At 28.2% G+C, this 14,754-nt stretch overlaps 1 protein-coding gene across 1 annotated transcript in view; it reads left to right on the plus strand.

Moving 5' to 3' along the window:
• LOC107443694 (fasciclin 1) overlaps positions 1 to 14,754 on the plus strand; it is a 264,168-nt gene that overhangs the window by 125,684 nt on the left and 123,730 nt on the right. The window contains exon 2 of the mRNA XM_016057640.3: positions 4,040 to 4,193. Within this exon, the coding sequence (XP_015913126.1) occupies positions 4,040 to 4,193 (154 nt within the window). The remainder of the gene's footprint in view (positions 1 to 4,039; positions 4,194 to 14,754) is intronic.

A 14,754-nucleotide genomic window follows, 5' to 3' on the forward strand; every position in this document is an offset into this window, starting at 1 on the left:
TATATATATATATAGCATAAATGTCACTGTCGGTGAAGGGGTATATATTTATATATAAGGAACACTGCATAATCCTGAAATACAGAGAACATAATGCGAAAGGCGAAACATTTTATTATAATGCAATTCTTTAATGGCATAGTTTGGAAACATTTGACGCCTTCATTTAGGTAAAACTGCCCTTAAATTCAAGTTACTTGCGTTGAAGTATTCTTAATGCTTTTTATGTGTTCCTCCCAGACGAAAGTTATTTTACCGCCCAGTTTACCTCACCATTTCTTTTTCTGACGAAAGAGCCTCATGAATCAGAAGTCGGTGAAGGGTAATATCCACAAATGGCTATTGGACCCAAGATTTATGGCACATTGGCGAAACTGAAGACCGCAAACATTTCAGTTCTTTCGAAACATAGAGCTTTGCACCAACAAATCCAGCCAGCTTGAAAACCGTTTCTCAATAGGATCGCTTGATACTTAAGAACTGTAAAGAAGTTGTTTTATGATGTAACCTGAAATTCTTGTTTCTAGAGTGTATAAAGTTTTTTAAAATCAAGTAAAAAAGGTTAAAGAAAAGTACAAAAACAATAAACAATGTTAACAAAAGGTTAGAAAATCAATTTTTTACTTGTTTTTCTGAATTTGCAAAGAAGGAGAACGAAATACAATATAAAAGAACTATGATGCATCATTAAACAACAATAGCATCAATTATTGTAAATATTCAAGAATATGAACGTCAATTGTCCAATATAGTTTGAATGGTGAATAATACTACTAAAAGAGAAATTATCTATACTTTGCCAGTGTTTTCTCAAAAAATCTATCTCAAATACCTTACACTAAATTAAAACAATTAAACTGGGAGCGAAGAATAAAAGTATTGAAAAATTAAATGATTTTTAATATTTCAAATACTCTTGAAAGAATTTTAATTAAATATTGTTATTGTATAACACATTTTAGACATGGTTGTATAAACACATGGCAACGTTGTTTGTATAAACACACTGTGCTGTTAAACTTAAATAGTTAGAAGAAAATTTTTGAAATAGCTATTTAAAATAAAAGCGAATAATTAAATGTTAAATTTTCTCTTTCAGTTTTAACTAATTTAGTATAATTTATAAATATGAAATGGATTATTAATTTAATTTTTGTTGAATAATTTATTTAAAAAAATACAGCTACGAAGCTAAGTGCTCAATCAAATTAAATTCCCAAAACTTAATTAAGATATGGAGAGAAGTTTCTATCCCACGGTCCTAAAAATTTATTTTGTTTTTTTCTTTTTATTTATTGTGAATTCGATGATCAAATGTTTCTTTTATTTAAAAATATGTTAAAGCGTTTAGTTTATCTTTTCTTGAAACCATAAAATAATTTCTAGATAGCTTTTTGAAAATAAAACGAAAGCTTTTAAATACAATTCATTACAATTTTTAAACTGCATATCTTTGCCTGTCAACTTCTTTTCAATAGTTAATAATAAGGTAAAATCAAATTTTCGAGAAATATATTTTGTTCTTTTCTTCGCAAACAAAACCCTTTATAAAGCCAACTTTTATTGAAAATTGTTTTTCTTTCCCATTTGTGTTTTCCTTTGCAACCCGTGCAGCACTTTCCCATTTACAGAGCACGTAAAAACATTTTGAAACTCTTCGACTCCTGTTGGATTGAATTTTTCATCCGAGAAAGCTCGCAAATTGGATGAAAAAATAGCATTTTATCGTAAAGGGGATCTGAAAATGCATAAAACATATCTCACATAACTTTTTATATTCACTGTTTTTGGTTTTCATTTGAAAAAACTCGCAGTACAAATCGAAGGAGATGAAAACTCCAAAAAACAAATTATTATTGATAAACATTTCGTTTTTCTTTTTTTTAAATTAATTTAAGAAATGCGTTGTTTACGAATTCTGTGCATGGATTGGATAAGAATAGTATACTTGATAACAAAATAAGACGTAGCAAAATGGTTGATTTAGATTTTTCTTTAAAGGAAAACGTCCATTTCTAAAAAAGAAAAAATAATCTAAATAAATTTTAAAGCATTCATTGCGCTTGGATAAAGGTTACTTAACATTAATTGTTATTCTTAACGTTAAAGGAAAGGCGGGAAATAGAATATAAAAAAATGAATGGTTAAGTCTATAAGGAGAGACAGAACTTGCCAAAACTACGCCATACAATGTGGGGTCGGAAAGAAAAGGGTGAGCCTCGAGAGCAAAAAAAAAAAAAGAGGAAGAAGAAAGGTCAGAGGTCAAAAATCCCGGGAGGGCAAGATACAGACCCCCCGCTGTTACACCATCTGTTTGGACCGGCAATATCCATTCAACTAAGCGATGTATACTTCTTTTCGCATTATGCCTTTTGCTTTGTGATCCCACATTGCAAGGTAATTGTTTTTTGTTTTGCTTTGTTGAAATGGGTTGGAGCTCTTCTTCAGAGTTTTAAATTTCCAGTGTAAATATTTGTCTCAAATTGAGCAGATCTTCAAAGTCAGGAAAGAGGTTCTGTTCTATTAGGTAGCGAGCCCTGCTTTGTGCTAGTTTGAAGAAGAAACTTTTTATCTTGTTTCAGAACCGGTTTTTGTTTAAAATCAGACAAGTAAAATTATATGATAAAATAGATGAGGCTCGGAGCAAAGCAAATAAATACTTTTTGCATTAAAGATTCACAGAAGCATAGCTATGTCCAAAATGAAAAGTTGACTAGTTGTCCATTCACGCTACATTTGGAGGTAAATTTGTAGCAACCCTCCATAAAGTTGCATAATTTCTAGAGAGTAAAAAGCTTAGAAAATACGCAGGCTTACTCATCTCACATTTTAAGACAAAATTAAAAGAAAATGGTACATCTTTTCGACACACGTTGAAATTTAAGATTAAGAATGGCCAAGTTAATAAGTATTGCGAAGTCATTAACCATTTAAATAATGCAGTTGCGAAACCTACGAAAAAATACGAATGTGCCTCTACATTTATGAAAATATGCAAACTTCTACATATTAAGAGTGGACTTGCAGATAACTATTGCTTATACACGGATCAAAATCCTAACCTTCAGTAAAATAAGCAGCCATCACACCTTTGAACCTTCACAAATTTTTAAGTTAGATATATGTACAGTGAGCAAAAGAAAAAAAAGGAAAGATCTTGAATAAATTTTGATCTAATGATCAGATCTTTACGAACTAGAAGTAAATGGTTTGAGCGGGTGAAGTTGAATTTGAAAATTAATTTTCCCAGATGTATTTTAAGCTACGAAATCAGACATAAAAATGCAGTTTCTACGAAGCCATGCCTTCTAACGGGTTTGCCCAATACCTAGGGGTTACCGCAATCTGGGAAATATGCTCCCAATATGTATCTCAAATAGTTTGATCTAGAAAACCGTTCAAAGATTGGGCACTTAAATGCAATGTTTTTTCCTCCTTCAAGCATTCCTACAGAATGATCAATTCAGAAAACTACGTCCATAATAGTTTTAAGAGTTAATTAAAAAAAAAGACTAAATATGCGTAGCATAGAGGTATTATGCATCCATATCAAATATACTCATCTATTATTCTAATTATTTTTTTGATTCGACATAATCTATCTCAAAATTTACTTAAAATGAAGAATTATTAGATTTATTTATTAATTTATTATTATTATTATTATTTAAGCAAGCATTTTCAAATTTTGATGATTTTCTTGAACGTTGAAACATAAATAAAACTTATTTGACTTTATCTTTACTTTAACTATTATAATAACGTACAAACAAGTTTTCTGTGTTTTTTTAGTTGCAAGAATTGTCGATAGAAAGCTAGAAGCATGAGTATCTAGTAATATTTCTCTCTTTTTCTCTTTCTTTTTTTTGATAAATATTACCAGGTACTCAAAATTTTTTTAGGTACTTTGACATTGAAAAATATGTATTCACTTACATTCCATTCATTTAATTTTCTTTTATTTGTCCATACTAACTTAATTTTGTTCATAATCATTGCTATTTAAATTTGTAATTTACATGTTTTATTTTTTTTACAGTTCTATAACATGGTGGGGCAAGGAACAGTTCTTGTAACTTTATTAGATAGTCGAGATGTAACACTTTTTGCCCCCACCAATGCTGCTCTGAAAAAAGCGAAGTCTAGAAAAATGGACGATCCCAAAAGAGATGTTGATCCTAGGATATACGTCTGTAAGTAATTTTTTAAACAGTCCACTTTTATTTAAAATGAACAACGATTACCGTTTACTGAAACTAGTTTTAGACGTAATGAGCCTTATAGTTGCAATATTATGCAGCGTTTATAGACAGTTTTAAAGAACAAAACGTGTTTATAAATCAGCTTTACAATTTCTAAAGTATATAAATGTTAGAAAACTGTAACTTTAAATTACATGTTTTATTATAAATTACTATACTAGTTATAAAGGACATGTTAAATTGCATCACAATTTACATGCTTGTAAATTTTGATTGCATAAATATTGAAAGCAAACTCATGTTAATATTTTTTTGCCAAAGAATAAAACAGTTTTAATTGCAAAAACTCGCACTTTTGCTGAAACTTTCCCATTGTTTTATCAATATCCATTTAATATATTTTACTTGTCTTAGTCCCTTGTATTCTATAATCTGAAAATCCATTATTAAAATGTTAATTATTTGCTATAATAAAGCATATAGTGCATTTTTTGAAGCAGTTATTCTGTTAAAATATTACACTTTTGCAAATATTTTTTGCATTTATTTGCTATTTACAACAATAAAATTTTGTTCTAAAACCTAGACAAATTCGTGACAGTCGTTTAGGACTAAAATGAGTCACTCTTAGTTGAAAATGCGTATAGCAACTGGTGCTTTTCGCACTTCACCCATTAAAAGTTTGCAAGTAATAACTCAGGAACCATCTCTCATCTCCCGACGAACTAAGCTTTCATTAAATTACTACTTTCATCTAAAGAGTCATCCTAATCATCCCATGTTTGATAAGGTTTTCATACCCGATTATGAAGTCCTTTTTAACAATAGACCATCCTGTACTCCGACTTTTGGACTCAGGAGGAAAAAGTTTTTATCTTTTTTAAATTTAGAAGATTATGAAATTTTACCAGCATATAAACAACTAACACTTTGGAACGTACTGTATTTTAACACTATTGATATTTTTGAAAATCAGACAAAACGTGAGACATCTACTTTAATGTACCGACAAATGTTTAATTCGCATCGTGAACAGTATCAGGATTTTAACCCTATTTTCACTGATGGCTCGAAGAATGACCGTCATATAGCATCTGCAGTGGTGACGCCAAATGAAATCATCACTGAAAAACTGCATCCATCTTGTTCAGTTTTTATATGCGAAGCTCAGGCCATCTTATTGGCTCTACAATTTATTCTTACCCAAACACACAAAAAATGGTACATTTATACCGATTTTAAAAGTTGTCTGGCAGCATTAAACAATTTTACCCATACGTCTCATTCTATCGTAGTTTATACTTATGAAAATTTACAAAGTTTGGGTTATTCTGTGATGTTATCGTGGATTCCTGGGCACTGTGGCATTCTGGGTAATGAAAAGGCTGACGAATTCGCTTAATTGACTCAAAACCTTTCAGTTCGACCATTATCATATTTAGATATTAGAAATGCGATTAATTTTACACTACAGTTCGAATGGCAAAAAAGTTGGAATGAGGAGACAAATAACAAGTTACACAGTCTTATACCAAATATAGAACCAGTAATGAAACAAAGTTTGCCGAGAAAATACGAAGTTATATTGAATCGTTTGAGTATTGGTCATACACGTATTACACATAGGCATCTCTTACTAGGTGAACCTGCACCAGATTGCTCTAGCTGTAATGAACCATTAACTGCGAAACACGTTCTGACCCAGTGCAACAAATTTAAACTTCTCAGACAACGCTATTTTGGCTGCAATAATCCTACTTTACATTTACTTGTTGGCGATAAACCACACTATAATCTTCTGTTATACCTTAAGGACATTGGATTATCTACCTCAATTTAATTTCACCTTTTAAAATTTACCTTTTTTTCTATTTTAGGTCTTATTTAAACCAAGCACTCGTTTTTTAGACCAAGTTCATGGTGCGGTATAGCCATTTCCGGCTCTTGTGCCAAAAACACTAAATAACTAACTAACTTAGTTGAAAAAGGCGTTTTAAATATTAGAAGCTTCAAAAGCAAGCATTTTAGCTTACAACTATACTCAGATATTTCGAAAAAATAACATTTCTTTTCGCTTAATAACCATTCGATACTTTGCCTGTTTAATAATTAGCATTCTATGAATCAAACATATAATTGATTCTTTAATTCTATCAATCTGTTAATTGTTAGTTATAAAAATGCACACATGCGCATTGTTTGAAGAATTTATTCTGTGAAAAATATTACATTTTTGCCATTATTTTTGTGATAGTGCTTTATTTACTATTTACAAAAATGAAATGTTATTATGAAAACTATTACGAAATCTCGACAGTTGTTTTAGACTAAAAATAATCACTTATAGTAGAAAAGACGCTTCAAATATTAAAGACTTTAAAGACAAGCAACTTAACGCACAATTGTGCGCAAATATTTTCAAAAGATAATATTTCTTTTCACTTAATATCTTTTTAATACTTTGTGTGTTTTAGTCATTAATGTTCTATAGTTCAAAAATGCACTGTCGAACAATTAATTGCTATAACTAATAAATGCTTCAAACAATGCAGAACAAAGCTCATGTTGCAGTGTTAGAATCATTTATTCAGTTAAGAATATCACAGTTTTGCTACTCTGGCATAGTAATTTATTTACTATTTATGAAAAGAAAATATTATAAAAAGCGAAGTAATATTTTGACAGTTGGTTTAGACTAGAATTACTTTTAGTAGTAAAGGTATCTTAAATAATGGAAACCTTAAAAACAAGCCATTCAACTCAAAACTGTAAGCAAATACTTTCAAAAGATAGTATTTCTTTACACTTAATATGTTTTTATCATTAGTATTCTATAATTCAAAAAATTACTATCACACTGTTAATTGTTAGTTAAAATAAAGCATAGATTGCATTGTTTGAAGCATTTAATCAGTTAAAAATATTAAATTTTTGTCATTATTTTTGCGATGCTGATACAGCAATTTATTTGCTATTTACGAAAAGAAAAATTTGTTATAAAAACCTCTCCAAAATGTCAATCGTTTTTTACTAGAAGGAATAACTTTTAAAAGGAAAGCCGTTTTAAATATTAGAGTCTTAAAAACATATTGTATGCAAATATATTCAAAAGATAATATTTCTTTTCACTTAATTTAGAAGGACACACTAGAGTAACTTAAGTTAGTACTTTTAAAAAGTTTTCAAACGCATTTCAAATTAAGTCGTATCATCAGGCAGGAAGTACAAGTACTAACCACATCTATTTCCTGGTGTTAGTGGGAAAATTAACCCCACAGCTATCTCATCATCTTAATTGCATGGACTCTCTTAATGCCCCCAGGGTGATTCCAATAACGGTAAGTTTAAGCTGTTATTTTGACCATTATTGAGAAAGTTTATGCCCATTTCGGTATGAAGTTGATCAAAGCCCGGATACTAGGAAAACGTAACTATTGCCGCGTATTTGCATTTTGCTATTCAACACTACTAGGTAATTAGAATAGCTGTTATAACGACATGAAGTATGGGGGCAATCGATAACATGCATTTCCATAGTTTTCGCGCAATGATTTGAACTGAATAAGCCTCACTAAAATCAATCATTTTGACGCCAGATCCTTTTGACAATAAAATTGGCACAGTTGTGTTTGTCACCAGTCATCAATTTTGAAGAATGACTAATTGTGATTTTCTTTCGGTGCTATAAAGATTTTTAATTTTTAATTTTGTATGTTAAGTTTGAGAAACTTTTAAGAGTAGATTAATCTTAACAAAGTATTATTCATGTCTGATTTCGGAAATAAATTTTTGGGTCTGTTTAGGCAAATCTAGAAAAATGGCATAAAAATAATTTATAGTAGATAATTAAAAATAAAAATACATTAAATATATATAATTTTATCGTTAATTGTTAATTGTCATTAATTGTTAAGTAAAGATCCTTGCAGTTATATTACGGAAAGCCAAATAATCTTAAAATTCAATAATAGTATTATGAATAAAGTTAATAAAGTTAATTTTCTAGTGAAATAATATTTATAATAATCAAATGTTTAGATCTTTACTGTTATGCTATTAAAAACCGAATAAACTTAAAGCTCAACAATAGCATTAAGAATAATTTGTTGTTAGTTTTTTATGTCTCTAGTTTCATTATATATCGTCATAATATACGGTATAAGCGTATAACTAATTTTTTAGTGTATCTTTAAAACTATGGTTGATTAAAATACTAATATAACTATGTCATTACGCTTAAATGCTTTATGAATTCTTTGATAGCTTTTAAAGGTGAAAATTAATAAATAAAACTTGCATACTCAATAAATTTGTTAAAATTACTGGTAAAAAATTATGACATTTCTAAATTTAAGCGGGGTTTTTTTTCTTCCCCTGCTTTGATTCCCTCTTGTAGTAACTCTTACTTACGTAGTTCAGAAAAATTTAAGATAAAAATAATTGAGTAAAAGCAAATTACTTCTTAAAAATATTTTTCAATTCTAAATTACACATATTTACAATAGCAATGCCCTATTTTCTATACATAAATAAATGGGGTAAACTACATAAAAATCTGAGCAAAACCTACCACTCCTAAAGAAGTTGAAATTTATATGTTATGATTTACGTAAACTAAAATACAAATACTTAATTTGACAGAAAATGTGTTGTCAGCATTTATAATAAAAAGCACAACTAATTTATAACAAAGCACAACTAAAAACATCAAGTACTTATAAGCAATATTTAAACTGACTCAATTTATGATTAGCGTTCATAAAATCTAACACGTATCTTTGATTTTTTTAGAAATAACTTTACTTAGTCTCTTATTTTAACTGTATATCTGACTTATCGTAACCTTTAGCTGACAGCCTTATTTAATCCTCATTAAAAGCTCGTAGTTTCTGTTTTATCCTGTCATTTTTGATAGATTGTTAGGAAGATGGTTATGATAAATTGATGGTTATTATAATCACGCGAATTTTAAGCGCGTAACCTAAGTTTGATTATGTAGGACGAAGTTAACCGCATAAGTAAGGTACTGGAACCGTTAACCTTTTACACAAACTTTAAGCTTCTGATTATTAGAAAGGAATATTTATTTCAAAATATCCCTTTTTGCCACTTCAGCTAAGTTCGTTAACAATTGTGCATTTAAAGATGCTCTGATACCTGAAAATATTATTTTAATATATTTCTAAAATTGTAATGAATTTTTTTTTAGTATTTATTTTATGTTCAACTAAACTTATTAATTTTATTGATATTTTTTTTAAATTGTACCATTTTCATAGCAGTAAAAAAACAAATACTAACATGAAGGATCAATTACTGAATTACTTCGTTTTAATCTTATTCCATACCACTTTCAAGCAAGCCTTTTTCCTCATAAAATGTCAGCATTATTATCAATATTACTTGAATGGTCAATATTACTTTGAAGTTAATATTATTTTGAAGTTAATTATGTGATGTTAATATTATTTTATAAAAATATATATATTAAGCTATATTTTTTCAAAAAAAATTGGATAGTTACATTTTTCAAAAGCTTCTGCCTCTGTGCAAAAAGGGTTATTTTTGAACCAGGCAAAGAACTGGATGAGTGTTAGTTTTGATTAAATTGAAATATTTATTTTTAATACATCTCTAATAATTTAGACTTCAAAATAATTCTCACAACAGTAGACACCTCAAAGAATTAATAGCATCCTTAATTATTTTTGACTAAAATTTTCACAAATAATTCCTTAACTTATGATTATGGTAGCGAATCAAACTCATTCACTTAATTTTCAACAATAGAAAAAATGAGTAAAATAATATTTTTTTTTTCTGTTTAACTCTATATCGTAATTTTTTTAAAAAATACTAGCTAATTTGCAGCTCTTAATATTACTATTTATTTAGTATCCTATATTTTATGGTAAAATTTTTTCAGCTACATTGTTATTAATATTGCAATAGTATTTATTCGTACATTGTGCAAAGAAAGTACCTTCCTGAATAACTTTTGATCCAAAGATCGGCATTCTCACGCTCCGACACTTAATGGTTCGAGTGGATGACACCAAATATCCTAATTAGTTCGTACAGATGTTAATTTAATCTAAGAAATCAGATACAGAAAATATTCAACTGTAATTAAATAATGTAGTAAAAATAATAATTGCTAACTAAAAGCTATTTTTGCAATGAATTCCCTTTGGATTTATTTTCTTTGAATTTCTAATTGCGTGCAAAAATATCTCAATTTGCTTTAAAAAGTTCTCAAGATATGGTGAAATGTACAAAAATAAAAATTAAGGGCTTCAAACTTTAGATCACTCTCCTGGGGACCGTATTTTCCCAAGTGTGACTACCCTCTATATTTTGGAAATCAGAAATCGGAATTAATGTATTCGAAAAAAAGAATATTTATTCAGAGAAGGTGCGTTTTTGTGTCTGACTCCGTCTTAAAATAACTTAAAATTTTGTCTGCACTACTTAATTAGCATATTTGGGGTGACTTTCTCGAAATATTAAGGTTGAACCCTGGAACAGGAAGATCAAAAATTATTCAGGTTTTTCTTTCTTTTTTTTTTTGCTTCACACACTACTACAAACGATACCTAACTAGTCACTATCAATTTTCTGTTTAGAAAATTTAGAGCAATCAAGGTGTTGCGTGCATAGTTAAAGGGTATTTGTCATAAGTCTAGACAGTTTTGCTTTATTCCTTGCATAAAAAATAATATATAGCCTCATATCAAGAATTTAATTTAGATTAATCATGATAACTCAAAATGTAGAAATCACATACAGAAATGTATATCATTCCATTCAGAGGGGAAATTATGTTTCTAAATTGGGGAAAAAAAATTTCTTTTTATTCGGCTAGTTTCACCACTATTCCTTTCAGTTTATCGTAAGTCATGATTCAGATATGGCTAGCAATTGATTAATCTCCCAGTTCGAGATTTGCAAAATTTCCAACACTTGGTACGAAATGATTTTGCAGAGTAATGAGAGTGAAAAGGATATTGTTAAGTGCAATTTGACCAAGCTGCGTTTGAATTGCAAATTTCTTTCTAAGGCTCAAATCTCTTTCATTTCAGAAGGAATAGTTATTTCAAAAAGGAACAACTGCATAGTTTTATCAGATACCGAAAATGAGTTAGGGATCAATTTTCGCTGCATCAATAAAATTCGAAACAAGTCCTATCTTGCGCAGTAAGAAATTAGATAAAAACATTTTTCATGGAAAATATAAAAAAAATAAAAAAGAAACATAATACTTAATTCAGATTTTTGTTGGATATGCCAGCGCGTGAAATTGAAGAATTTTTTTCCCCTTTTTTTTCATTCTTTGTCATGAATATTTTATATCAGCTAATCGTTATTCCTTCTAATTTAAATCGGCCATGAGTAATCATTATTTCTTCTTTAATTCGGTTTTCTTTAGTCTCAACCCAATCTGACGGTTAGATTTTTATGCTGATTGTGATTTTCTTTCATCCAGATTTTTTTTATATTGAATATTTTATTTGTTCTGTGACGATATGAATCTGCTTTTAATACATTCTTTTCATTTTTAAGAATTTATATGCATTCTCTTAATCGTCTTTAGGTTTTCGTTAGCGTATTATTAATGTTTCTAATTACATGGCTCATAAAGATAATGATGACTATTCTCTTGGATCAATTGTTAAATCCAATTATTAGAAAAACAATGAATTAAAATTCAATTGTTTCGTTGTTCTTTCACTTTGTTTTAATGACTGTAGACAAAAAAACATTTAATGCAATAAATTAAGTACAAAAACTCATTTCTTACATATCTCTGAAGTGGAAACTTAGAAAAAGCCATAAAAGCTTAATTTTTCTATTCGTCTATTAATTATATTGATGAAAGTCTGCTTCTTGGAAACGAGGCGTATCTTCTTTAATTTGCTAGGAAATAAATTAATTTTTTCCTCATCATAAGAAACAGTAAAGATTAATAAATATTTTCATCAATAAAATAATCTAATGTGATCTGAATTTCATAAACCCTAACTCAAAGAAAGTATACTTTCGTTTAAAAGTGGCTATTTATCTGAAATGATGCGATGATATACAAACATGAATTAATTGTAATTTTTTTGAAATTTCATTTTAATTAATTTACTTTGAATCTATGATTAAATGCGAAAGTTTGTTTAAGTCAAGGTATGTTTACAAGAAACGTAAGAAAATTTCATTAATGATATCAAAACTTCTTCTATGGACTTCTTTTTACTTAAACTCATATCTTTTTAATTTAATTTTATTAAAATAAAAGCTCTCTTTGATCATACAAAACATTCATAAGGAAAACATATAAAAAAGAATATCAATTTTAAGTAAAGCTTAAAATAATATTTTGAAAAGTTTTAATAGCATTTATTTAATTAATTTGTTTTCCTTTTTTAATTTTTATTTTCATTTAATTCTATTCAATATTAAATTTTTATTTTCAATTAATTGTATTTAATATTAAATTTTTATTTTCATTTAATTGTATTTAAAATCGTGCGAATTTATAAAACAAACTATAAGCAGGTAAAACACCCCAAATTATTATTATTTTTATATTTATGCATTATAAAAGAAATATAGTTAATTACAGGTCTTGTGAAATACAGCCACCCAGTAATTAAGTAAATTTTGAGTGGCGACTATATTTTTCAGATTTTTAATTTTTCAATTACGATCAGACATTTTTTTATGTTTTAATATTGATCTGAGAATTTTGCTCGAATGATATTTCTTCGCCTATATCGGCCATGCTTTACACTATCAATCAAAAACCTTTATTAACCTATATTAACTTATACACATAGCAATTATACACATAGTAATCGTGCATTTTTTGTGCTGGGCTCCTGATGTAAGAATGTTCTTTCGTCATTTTTCCAATGCCTTGTAATCAGAAGTCTTGACGAAATTACGTCTTAATTTATAATTTATTAGCTAAAAAAGCTATATTACGTGCTAATTAATTAAATGCTAATGTAAACATTATTTATGATTATTTAATTGTAAAAACGTAATATTATTATAAGTACAAATATATTTTTATTATTTTGATACTTCTTAATAAAACTTTATTGTGTTGTTCATTCATTTTATAATAAGTATTCCAAATGCAGGCATTTGATTTCCATGCTTGGATGGATTCAACAGAATTTTAAATTTGGAAGAAGAAAGAAAGACTAGTAACAGAAGTACAAATATTTTCACTGAATATCATAAATTTTTGCTGGCTACCAACATTTTCTTATATTCTTTGAGTACTGATAATTTATCATACGTACAAATAAAACCTTCGTTGTTTATTTTGTACACTTTCAAACACATTGATTTAAGGACGAGATTTTACGTTACATGTAGTACAGAATTGCTGCTACCTTATTAATGTGATAAATCGAACCATGCTTTCGTACAACTTCAAAAATAGTCTAGAGTAATAAAATTTGAAAAAAAAAAACTATTTCGTCCAGTTTAGCTCCAGATTTTAATGCTGTAGCTAATTTAAGCGATATTATGGTTTAATGCAATACAAAAATTTTAAAAGTGGACATAGTATTAAGTTATGAAGCTCATAAAGAACGGTGATTTTGTTCAATTTAGTATGGTTACAGAAAATTTGAATGATATTAGACTTCAAAACGCTCTAAAATGTCCAACAATATAACAATCGAGTAATAAAATTAAATCTCCTAGCTTATCTCCTAAGTATCCCTTTCTGCCGCAGTGTGTACAGTCTAATAAGAATTTTCTAAAAAAAAATTGCAAACAACTAAAAATGCAAAGCTATTTGCTTCTAAATGACAAACATTTTTAACTACTTCTTTACTTTAAACAATATATAGTTGAAAAAGATTTCTTTCTTCAAAATGCTCAATCTACGATCAGTTGATAATTTGAAGTCTGATTAAAAGAAATTTCCCAAAATTTCCATTTTCAATTTTCAAAACCAACGTTTATTTTTTCAAGGGTTCAACACTCACCAAATTATTTAACAGTATACATGCTTTAAAATTAGTGATTTTTCAGTTAAACGAGGATTTTAAACAGTCAAAATATTGCTTATTTCAACTGATCTCGAATTTTAAACACGAATTCTAAAACATCGATTCTTACATCGAAAGTTGTTCAGAGATTTCGCTATTGTTAAGTAGCATTGTAGAAAAATATCGCACATTGAAAACGGGAGAAATAATTGAGCAATAGAATCTCCTTTTCTGATTTTCAAAAGCATTTTTTTTCCAATGGTTCAACACACTCCAAAATTTTAAACAGTATACGTATTTCAAAATTATTGATTTTTCATAAGTATCAGGCTATTAGTTTAAATTATTAAAAATGTAGGTTATTTTCTACTAATCTCATATTTCAAACACGATTTTAAATTTCAATTCTAACATCGAAATTTTTCTAGAAATTTCACCACTCTTAAGTAGCATTGTAGAAACATATCACATGCTGAAAAAGGGTGAAATTAACGAGCAATGGAATCTTCTTTTCTAATTTCCCGAAGCAAAATATCTTTTCCAATGGTTCA

Source organism: Parasteatoda tepidariorum, chromosome X1 (assembly GCF_043381705.1).
Source record: "Parasteatoda tepidariorum isolate YZ-2023 chromosome X1, CAS_Ptep_4.0, whole genome shotgun sequence".
Taxonomy (NCBI): Eukaryota; Metazoa; Arthropoda; class Arachnida; order Araneae; family Theridiidae; genus Parasteatoda; species Parasteatoda tepidariorum.